The sequence below is a fragment of the Pomacea canaliculata genome, linkage group LG5, assembly GCF_003073045.1.
Source record: "Pomacea canaliculata isolate SZHN2017 linkage group LG5, ASM307304v1, whole genome shotgun sequence".
In the NCBI taxonomy this organism is placed as follows: Eukaryota; Metazoa; Mollusca; class Gastropoda; order Architaenioglossa; family Ampullariidae; genus Pomacea; species Pomacea canaliculata.
This window is the reverse complement of record NC_037594.1, coordinates 30,070,782-30,081,956: the sequence shown is the minus strand read 5'-3', so window position 1 is coordinate 30,081,956 and position 11,175 is coordinate 30,070,782. Positions and strand designations below refer to the sequence as shown.

The window sequence follows — 11,175 nt, the reverse complement described above, 5'->3', positions numbered from 1 at the left end:
GAGTGTTATGGCGGGCATATAGTAACGTGTTTAGAGATATTTGTTGACACGTGTGATCACTTTTCTTGTTATTATTGTGATGTCCAGATGTCGGCCTACCTTCTAAATAAAAATAATTCTTCTCCATTGGCAAGTTATCTTTCTTTGTTCTGGGAAACAAACAGACAGTGAAAGGGGGGCCGTCCATTAAAAACTAAATTGAGAGAAATTACTTGAACAAAGATCGGGTGGCTACACTTACAAGCACTTTGTCTACAGTTCTGAAAATGTTGTCTACCCACATTAGAAAATCACACAGGTATATCACATTCACCCCACAGACAGCCTGCTGTAGACAGCATTCACCACCATCCCTCTTCCATAATATGCTGTAGCTAACATGTGCCCTCCCTCAGTTCTTTACTTCTTTCTTTCTATCCTTTGTTTCTCTTTTTTTTTTCTTTTTTCACTTTTTTGCATTTCTTTGTCTTTTTTTCTTGATTTAGTCTAGCCTTTCTTTCGTTCGTTCGTTCATTGGATCCTTCCTTCGTACTTTCTTTTTTTTTTTCTATCATGGATCCTCCCTCTCTCGCTTTCTCTCTCTCTCGCCAGTTCATCCACCCAGCACTAAGCCGGTGATTCTGCTCGTGTTTCTGTTCCGCTCCACGATTCTCCTTGTTTTGCTTGGAACTCAGCGAGCGTGTCAGGAGGCGCTGGCACCACGGCATCTACCACATCTACCACGACATCTACAGCGTCTACACGTTGTCTGGCAAGGGTCCCGTCCCGGGGAGGCCAGAGGGGGGCAGGGGGGCAGCACCCTGTTGGCAGCACCCCGTGGCTGCTATTTCTGGACCTTTGTTGCAGGTCTGGGGGAGCTCGATACCACACAAACATCGTCTGTCAGAAAGTACCGCCGCCAGCTGAGGGAGGGTAGCCGACCTTCACCACTCCTCCTCACACCCTCTACTCTACCGTTCTACTTTCCTGGCATACGAGTTACTTATAATAGCCAACAACCTCTCTATACCTGCTTGTCTTATTTTCATCTCTTTTTCTCTCCTTTTTCTTTCTCTATCTCTCTCTCATAAGCAGACTAGCAAGATGAGGTAAGGTGTCTAGGAGTATTCTTAGAAATAGTCTTTTTTTTCTTTTTCGAGTACTTCATTCTTTTTTAGGAATATAGAGCATACCCTTCAGAGTTATAGTATGTCATTGTGTCATGTTTATATATATGTTTATATGTGATGTAATAGTCATCAAAAGATGTCATTAACAAACACAATAAACATATGTATCTGGCATACTTTATTGTTCGTGTGTCCACATCCTTGTATGCATGTGTTGGAGGATGGGGAGGTGCCAGGGGGGATGTTTGTCTCTGTATTTTATTTTTTTTTCTGTTCCTGACTGAATCCTACCCTGTCAATATTTTTTATTCTCGATAATCTATAAATCTATATAATATGTACTGCTCATGCTGGATGGATTAATAATGTGTGAGAGGTGGAACAGACAAAACCCACGATGCACCCAAACAATAGTCCCTGTAAGATTGTAAAGTTGTGAACTTGTGTACTGGAGGATCACAGTCAAGCCCCGCATGGGCTCGAAAGTTCTAGCTGAGAACTTACTATGGACTCTGAGAGACACAGTCAGTCGGGTATGTTAGTCATCAAACCTGAAATACCAAATGAGTCAAGTATGTCAGGTATCCAACCTGAAGACACAGTCGAGTGAGCCTAGCTGCGGCTACGACAATAACACATCACCGACACCATCACAACCAGCAGCCAACAAGCAGGCAGCTCAGTGCATGACGGGAGATACCCTGACAGGAAGTGCCAGCACCGGAAGCGCCCCTTGCCGTGCGCAGCCCAGACGGCGCACAACGACTTCCGGTCGGTCAGCGTGCGTCTGGTGACGGGGACGTTGCAGGCGAGGCCGCCACAGTGGCCGGACACTTTGTCTCGTGTGTCAACGGCTCCATTGTGTAGCTTTGCCACCAACACCTTGTTGTTTCAAGATGGCGATAACAGACAACGTGGGCCGTGATTTCTAATTCAGACACCAAATAATTGCAACAATAGTGGGACGAACTGCTTCACCTGCCCACACCTGCCCACATCTGCCCACACCTGTCCACACCTGCCCACACCTGCCCTCACCTGCCCACACCTGCCCACACCTGTAGCCTGATGTCTTGGCAAACGGACTGGAACAACTTTGCTGCAGAAAAGAGTCCGGCGACTTGTGTTTTCTCAAACTGTATTGTGTTTTCTAAGCTGTTCAGTGCCACACTGTGAGCTTTCAAATGAGTAAGTGCCCCTACATCACAATATTCACACATATACCTTTCGACGTGAACTTGTGAGGTTACAGGTCATGCGACCAGTAGTAGGTAGGGTATGCACTGAAATAAACGAAGCATACACTCATGCAAACCTAGTTTAATTGCATGCATGTTACACACATACACGAGTTTACACGCGAGTGGAGAAGACAGACGGGTACACAGTAAAGATTAAACGATACAAGGTATGTACACAGGTAGTCTACCTGACGCATTGCATACTTTTCTCTCTCTCTCTCTCACTTCCACACACACACACAAACACGAAGGTATGAAAAAGTCCCGCACAAATGATCAGAAAACAGGGCTAACTGGCTTTGAACTGGCCTTTAGTGACATAAAAAGGTTTTATGTTTTCAAGGTTCACACCTGTACCCCACCTGGATATCATGTGACCCCCGTATCAACATACTTGTACTCAATTATTCGGCTGTCAGGCTTTTCTGGGGCTTTGTAAAAAAAAAAAAAAAAAAAAAAAAAAAACAGAAGAACTTTGCCCATGGGAGGTAACTATGAGCGTACAAACAAGGGAGAGAAACGATGGTTGACAATAGCACGTGGTACACGTACATGCAAGGAACATCTTACTGACTGGTGTACAGGCCGATAACTGATGTACAGTGACAGTGTGTATAGCGACTGGTGTACATGGCCGCTGTGTATACTGATGTACAGTGAGTGTGTATACTGATGTACAGTGACAGTGTGTATACTGATGTACAGTGACAGTGTGTATACTGATGTACAGTGAGTGTGTATACTGATGTACAGTGAGTGTGTATACTGATGTACAGTGAGTGTGTATACTGATGTACAGTGACAGTGTGTATACTGATGTACAGCCAGGGTGTGCACACAAAGGAAAGAGAGAAAAACATGAAGTACATACCCGCACCATTATGACTGAGTGTGAAAGAGAGGGACACCCTGTGCGTGGTGCAGACATGTTGAAGATATACCCGGCTATTTTCTGATTATGCTTGTCCATGATAGAGAGAGGTAACGATAACTAAGGGTGGTTAGAAGACAGTTCATCTGGGAACATCAAGCAGACCAGACGATAAGAGATTTCATCGTTGGTAGCACGAGAGAAGCAAGATGAAGGTTGTTTTTGTTGTTGTTGTTGTTGTTGTTGTTAGCCCCGACAATGGTGTCGACTGAGGCTGTAGAGCAGGCAACAGGTGTCATCACACACTGCATCATGGCAAATCTTGGCAACACTGGAAATGTGCACGTGGCGCCACCCTGATACCCAGGGTACAGCCTACCCGGTCACTTGTAGGCGCTGCTTCACAAAGGTAGATGAAATGTTGCTTACTACAATACACTTGGACACTAGCTGATAATGTGCTGGTGACATTCCAAATAATTGACAAAGTACACCTTCATGTTGACAAATAACAAGCTGTCATAATGAACTACCTGTACACTGTGTACCTACACCCTCCTCCTCGTCTCCTCCCACACACCACGTGGTCAGATTGTCTGATGGCGAGCTGTGTGTAGTGGCAGTCCACTGGCGTGGTGTAGTCATGGTGATGTAGTTGCGGGTGTCATGACAGTGTCATAGAACTTAATGTCACACCACAGAAGTTTTCTCATTTCAGTGGAAATTCTCCTCCGTATCGTAGCTGATGTCCACAAGGTAGAGACAACACACATGAGCAGCACACATGAGCAGCACAGAGCAGATCGGGTATGTCACTGTCAGCAGGTCATTGTCACAATGTACTGAAGAAGAGAGAGAAAACGAACGAATGAACATTTGTACTGACATTGGCCCATGTTTGGAGGGTAAGTCCAAATAAGAAGGACATTTACAGAACTTGGATGGAATATACTCATCTATCAAGTCAGTATACTTGGACAAACAAGTTCAGAGTGCAGTTCAGTCTCATCACAATAATAAAAAGACATTACACTGAGAACTGTGCTCAAAGTACCGACATGTGTGACACTGAGACTGGTTACACCTGCTTAGCTGTGACTGGGGGCCTCTACAACCTCTACTGGTGAGGTCATATATAAAGAAAGAAAGAAAACAAGAGAGTTTTTTTACCTAGCGAGAGAGAGAGAAAAAAAAAAGAAAATCTGCAGTAAAATAAAAAATCCGGACTTTCACACATGAAAACCAAAATCGCACTTCAAAAGTTAAATAATTCATGTTCTCATTTGTGACAAAGGAGTTTACAGTTACTGATGGAGATAGTAGCAGACACGAGGCAGCGAAATTAACAAAGGAAAGGTCAAACTGAAGTGGAAGACAGGATGGAATAAGTCAGAGAACTGCTGGACTCTGGTGCTGCAATGGTTGCCACTAGTTACACAATCAGTTCCTCCAATGTTATCAAGAAAAGTGTTTATGCGAGCTGTGGGCTGCAGGGTCGCCATCACGAGACACTGTGACAGCAATGCTCAGTGTGACAGACTCAGTGTAAAGTCACGTGGACTGAACACCATCGCAACGTGAGTCGGTGCTTGAGAGACAGAGACTGAACAAGTGTGTCTGTGTGTCTGTGTGTCTGTGTGTCTGTGTGTCTGTGTATCTCTGTGTGTGTGTGTGTGTGTGTGTGTGTGTGTGTGTGTGTGTGTATCTGTGTGTCTGTGTGTGAAACAGATGCCGTGTGCACGTGTGAGTGACAAAGCTGCATTCTAATTTGGATGATGATCATGTGGCGGTGGTGGTGGCGGTGGTAGTGGTGGTGGCGGTGGTTAACGCACAAACTACAAATGTGAAAGTCCGACATTATTCCTGCCTCAGGCTCTTGTCAACGACTTTTAAAGTGATGGACGGAAGGCCGTCTGTAGGCGGAATGTTTTTAGAGTCCAATTTAAAGTACACAGGACAGATGCACGCACTGCCACTATTGGGTGTGTAGCTGGAGTAGACAGTAGTAGTAGACAGTAGTAGTAGACAGTGCTAATAGACAGTGCTATTGAACACTGCAATAGTGCTAATAGTGCCACCAGATAGTTCTAATAGACAGTGGTAGCTGATGTCGCGTGGCCGCGACGAATCCAGTCGAACTTCGACTAAGCGCAGACCATACACAGAAATGACAAAGACAAAATTCACGTAACAAACAAAACTAATTTATTAGCCACAAAAATAATACTGATAGGAATGAAAAATCAAACATTCCACACTCTCACATGAACAAATATATATCAGCGCGAACAATCCAACAAACAAAAAAAAATAGATAAATTAAAATAAGACAAATCAGCTGCCCTGTGCACAGGCTAATCTCAGTCACCGTATATACAATACATCACCCGCATGCACTGCAGGGTGACAGTTAGAAGTCCGTTGAAGGTGTCCACAGACGGCAGCCCGCCCTCTGGCCTTGCTTGCCGCTCTAACGACGTACCCCCACCCCTCTGTCTTCCCGTCCAGATGCGATGATGTGGGCCGGCCACTGGCCACTGGCCACGAAAGCTCCTGCTCGAAGATTCCTGCTCTAGGTGTTCAGTCGAAAGCCTTTCCGCACACTGGTGCAGCAGGGTCGCGAGTTCACTCGCCGACGAGATGATGATGATAGTGCAGGGTGGACGCTCGACACGATGACGGACAGCAATGCGAACAAAGGATGTGAAGACACGGTAACACGAAGGAAGAGCGAAAAACAACAACAGGTGGAAGAGTGAAGAAGAACGAAAAATAAGCCCAAAACGGCTTGTGGCAGATCGGTCGATACAAAATGAAAAACTCTGACTGTCATGGCCACGGTCCTGCACCGTCTGTTACTTGATGACGACTACCCATGACGTCAAAGAAGGAAAAAGTAAAATGACGCATCTAGGAAGCTGTGCGCGCGCGCAAGACGTAAGACAAAGAGGGGACAAAAGCGCGAAGAAAACACCTAACGATGGGCCAGCTCAGTATGGGAGGCATGCAAGGATGACAGCACAATCGCTGACACGCGACATATCCCCTTCCTTAGGATGAAGCTACGCGAAGTTTAAAAATCATCGCGTGTCAAGATTGCAGAAAAAGCTCTTGAAAAAAAAATAATAAAAAAAATCCACCAAAGAAATCCCAACCAGAAGGCGCTACGCCCAAACACTGACAGAACCTCAAAACTAATTCACTCTATTAAACCTACCCAAGCAGCCTGTAACGCGTTGCTTCTGCCGCACGCAGAAAGCGTCGAAATGGGGTGATGGACGTCGTGGCTAAAAGGACGACGGGATAGGGAAACAATGGAACGGTCAGTCTGAAGGGAGGAACGACCTGCTCAGAAAGTCTGCTTCCACGTTGTCTTCCCCTGCGATTGCTTTTATTTTAATGGGGTAGGCCTGGAGTTGCATTGCCCATCTAGCTAGCCTAGCGCTGCGTAGTTGTGCATGTTGTAGGTATTGTAGTGGCTCGTGGTCCGTCTCGATACTGAACTCACGGCCATACAGGTACGGCTCGAATCTCTTTACCGCCCAGACGATTCCGAGGCACTCTTTTTCTATGGTTGAGTAATTTTTCTCCGCTGGGGATAGTTTCTTGCTTGCGTACGCCACTGGGTGTATCTCCCCACTTTCATGTTGCAGGAGCGCTGCACCCAGCCCCATTTCTGATGCGTCCGTCCGCAGGATGAATGGCGCCTTGATGTCGGGAATCTTCATAACGGGACGTGAGGTCAGAGCGTGCTTGAGGGCATCGAAGGATCGCTGACACTCGACTGTCCATGTGATTTTCGTCGCTCCAGACTTATTTTTGCCTTTGGTGAGATCTGTTAATGGTAGGGCAATCTCGGCGAAATGCGGGATGAACTTGCGGTAGTAGCCACATAGGCCCAGAAACGATCTCACTCCTCTCTTCGTCTGGGGCGCGCTGGCTTCTCGAATTTTCTCAAGCTTATCGAGTTCCGGCTTCATTCGTCCACTCCCAACGACATGTCCGAGATAACTCAGCTCAGGGAATGCTATAGAGCATTTGGAGGGACGAGCTGACATGTTGGCTTCCTCCAGTCTACTCAGAACGACGTCGAGAGCCTCCCGATGCTGCTCCCACGTCTCAGTTGCAATGAGTATGTCGTCGATGAAATTGTCAACGTCACTGCGCTTGAGGGGCTGCAGTAGTCTGCGCATGGCGCGTGAGAACATTGCGCCCGCCGTTTTCAATCCGAAGGGTAGGGTCACCCAGCGGTACTGACCTGCAGGTGTAGAGAAAGCAGTTTTGTTCCGGTCTTCCTCCCGGATCGGCAGCTGCCAGTAACCCTTGGCCAAGTCTAGCTTGCTGATATACTTAGCATGGCTCAGCTTCGTGAACAGGTATTCCGTGTCCGGAATGGGTTCGGCGTCGAATTCCAGCACCTTGTTCAGGCCGCGGAAGTCCACACAAAATCTGGTCTCCCCACTCTTCTTTTTAACTAGTACGATCGGGGCGTTATAGGGGGATGCGCAGGGCTCTATCACTCCCATTTTCAACATCGCATCTACTTCTTTCATTATGGTCTCCGTTTGGGAGTATGCCAGGGGGTATTGTCGCACCCTTACTGGCTTCTCTTCGATCAGCTTGATCTCACATTCACTAATATTAGCTCGACGCGGTATGTCCGTCAGACAGGCGGAATGCCGACGCAGAATTTCGCTGATCTGTTCACGCTGTTTTTCAGAAAGGGCGTCATTAATTAGAACGTCAGCCGGTCCTTCCGTCGCTTCCAAAGGAATAACAGGTATGCCGTCGTTCTCCTTGAACTCGTTCGCCATGCCCCCTTCCGTGTCGTCGATAATGACTGCCAAGCTGACCTCCGGCTCTCTTTCCTCGTAACGCTTCAAGAGATTAGCATGATACATTCTGATTTTTCTGCCAATTTGAATCTTATAGTCATGATCTCTGACCTTCTCGAGTATCGCGTAAGGGCCCTGCCACGCAACTTCCAGTTTGTTAGCGTTGCTAGGTAGTAGCAGTAACACCTTTTCTCCTGGTTGGAAATGACGTTCCTGTGCCTTAAAGTTGAAGTAACGTGCATGGCGCTGGCCGGCTTTCTCCAAATTCTGGTGAGCTAATTCGCACATCGTCTCCATCTTGTTGCGCAGCTCGATTACATATTCTGCCACTGTCCGCTTTTCCGGCTCCATTTCCTCTTTGGTCCAGAGTTGCTTCAGCACCTGCATGGGCCCACGCACGGTGCGTCCATACAGCAACTCGAAAGGAGAAAAACCCGTGGACTCCTGCGGTACTTCTCTGTACGCGAAAAGGAGAGCGGGGATGTATCGGTCCCATTCCTTCGGAGTTTCCATACAAAGCCGCCTCAGCATAGTCTTCAGCGTGCCGTTAAATCTCTCGACTAGCCCGTTGCACTGGGCGTGATACGGCGTGGTTGTTGTGCCCTTCGTGGATAGGAATTGATGGACCTGTTTCATCACGTCGCTGGTGAACTGGGCACCCCTGTCGGTCAAGATTTCTTCTGGAATGCCGACCCGTGTCCATATCTCCCAGAGTGCATCTGCCACATGAGTACTGTCGATTCTCTTGAGCGGAACGGCCTCCGGATAGCGGGTGGAAAAATCTACGACCACGAGAATGTAACGATGGCCCCTGTTGGACGTTGGGTACAGAGGGCCTATCAGATCCACTCCGACTTTCTTGAATGGCTGATCGATCAGAGGCATCCGTCCGAGGGGGATCTTGCGGACTAGGCCCCTAGGAGTCGTGCGTTGGCATACGTCGCAAGACGCGCAGTATCGGCGCACGTCTTTGCACATAGTTGGCCAGTAAAAATGGCTCCACATCCGGTCGCGGGTTTTGCGTACCCCGAGGTGTCCGGCCATCGGGGTATCATGCGCCAATTTCAGTATCTCGGTCCGCAATGATTTAGGCACTACGAGCTGCTTGTGCTCTATTTTATCCTTTCCCGTGTAAACTCGCCATAGCAAGCCCCTTTTTAGCTGGAAGGTAACTACCCCCTTCCCTTTCCGCGTGGGCGGTTGCTTCTGTTCGGCTATGAGCCTGATACGACTCAAACTCGCGTCCTGGCTTTGCAACGCGCGCAACTCTTCGGGCTTAACCTTCATCATCTCTCCCGCGTTCGTGAGTGGAAGCTTCTCCTCCTCTGTGGCTTTGAACTGCATCCGTGTCTGCACTGGTGCGCACGTTGCTGCGGGCTCCGGGTACACGGGTACCTCCATGTTCTCTCCCTCTTTCGTTTGCATCATGTTCCCTATGATTACTTCCTGGACGAGATTTGGAAATACTGCTGCCTCGACCTCGCCCGAATAATAGGGGGACTCCAGATGGACGTATGCCAGAGGTATCGATTGGGTATCCATGGACGCGTAGCGCACTTTCCGCTCCCGACCCGTGAAGTGCTTTTCATCCACTAGGTCGCTCCTCACGCATAGCAGATCAGCGCCCGTGTCACGCACTGCCATAGCCTGCCGGCCGTTTAGGTTCACCTTCGTGCGGAAATCAAAATGCCTTGTCCTCCGCTTGCAGTCCTCGCACAGCAGCGATTCACCCTTCGTTTCACGGTTTGCTTCCTTCGCGGCGGATACCATAACCGTGTTAACAGCGGCGACCTTCGCGCCGGTGTCTTTCTGGAATTTGCGGCAGTCCTTCCTGATATGGCCCATTTCTCCGCAATGAAAACAGGTTTTTCGTCCCTGGCTCTGGCCATAGGAAAGATGATACTCATCTCGTCGTTGCCTTTGCTCGCTCTCCTGGTGGCATGATGTGGTAGGTGTGCGATGCCACCGTGCAGCTTCCCTTGCCTCCGAGAACTGCTGGGCCAGAATTGCCGCATCTTCCACGCTTTTGGGTGCTCGCTCGCGGATGAATGTGGCTAACTCGAGGGGCACGCCGTCTATAAGCTGCTCCATTAGTATCAAGTCTCTGAGATCTTCTACTGTAGTGTTCTTACCCGCCAGCTCAACCCAGCGTGTCAGATATAGCCGGGCCCTGGCTACATATTGCGGGAAGGTCTCTCCCCCTTCACGCCTTGAGGAACGAAGCTTCCGTCGGTAGGTTTCAGCTGTCAGACGGAACCTGGTCAGCAGGGCGACTTTCAGTTTTGCGTAATCCTGGGCGTCTTCGTCGTTAAGCCCCACGCAAACGTCCCTGGCCTTCCCTTTGAGTAACAATGCCAGCCTCGCCGCCCACGAGCTGATATCCCATCTCTGCAGCTTGGCACACCGTTCAAACTGACAAAGGTAGGTCTCGAGGTCATCACCCTCCTCGAATGGCGGCATCTTAAGGCGCATCGGTTGAAACTCCATGTCTAACGCATCGTGCCTCTCGCCATCGCTACTTATTTTGGCTACTTCCAACTCGTTGCAGAGTTCCTGCATCCGAATTCTTTCCGCTCTCTCACCCTCCTCCCGTCTGATCCTTTCCTCCCTTTCAGCCTCTTCTCGCCGGGTCCTTTCCTCCCTTTCTTCTCGCCGGATCCTTTCCTCCCTTTCAGCCTCTTCTCGCCGCGTGGCGAACTCCACCAGTTCCCCACCCGTCAGCCCCGCCTCTCTACCAAGGCGCATATACCCTTCTAGCACCGTTTCCCGGAACTGACCTTCGGACGACGCAGACAGAGAAGGTGAAGCTCGATGTTCGGGCGACGCTTCACCTTCATCCTCGCTGCGCGAAGCCACATGTACACGCGTGCGTGCAGCTACTGCCCCTCTCCTCCTGGGCATGTTAGATAAAATAAAAAAGACAAATTTAACCCCAAACAAATCTTCGCGGAGACGATCGGCAACGTTCTACCTACCGTTGAGCCGTCAGAGCAGACAGAAAGGACAGCCCACAGTTCCAACAAAAATATGTGAGATACCACACGGGCCAACCTCCGCGCAGTCCGCCACGTCGTCGCAGCAACAACGATCGACCGGCCTGATAAAAACACAAGAAGCTT

The 11,175-nt window shown here is 48.8% G+C and overlaps 1 protein-coding gene across 1 annotated transcript; it reads right to left on the bottom strand.

Annotated features, from left to right (window-relative positions):
* Positions 1–6,544: 6,544 nt before the first annotated feature.
* Positions 6,545–10,957, bottom strand: LOC112564805. Its single transcript, XM_025239879.1, has one exon. It carries the CDS (start codon positions 10,955–10,957, stop codon positions 6,545–6,547), a length of 4,413 nt encoding a protein of 1,470 aa, XP_025095664.1.
* Between the last annotated feature and the right edge of the window lie 218 nt (positions 10,958–11,175).

Coding starts and splice junctions, on each gene's coding strand:
- LOC112564805 (XM_025239879.1), bottom strand. CDS start 10,957: ATGCCCAGGAGGAGAGGGGCAGTAGCTGCACGCACGCGTGTACATGTG.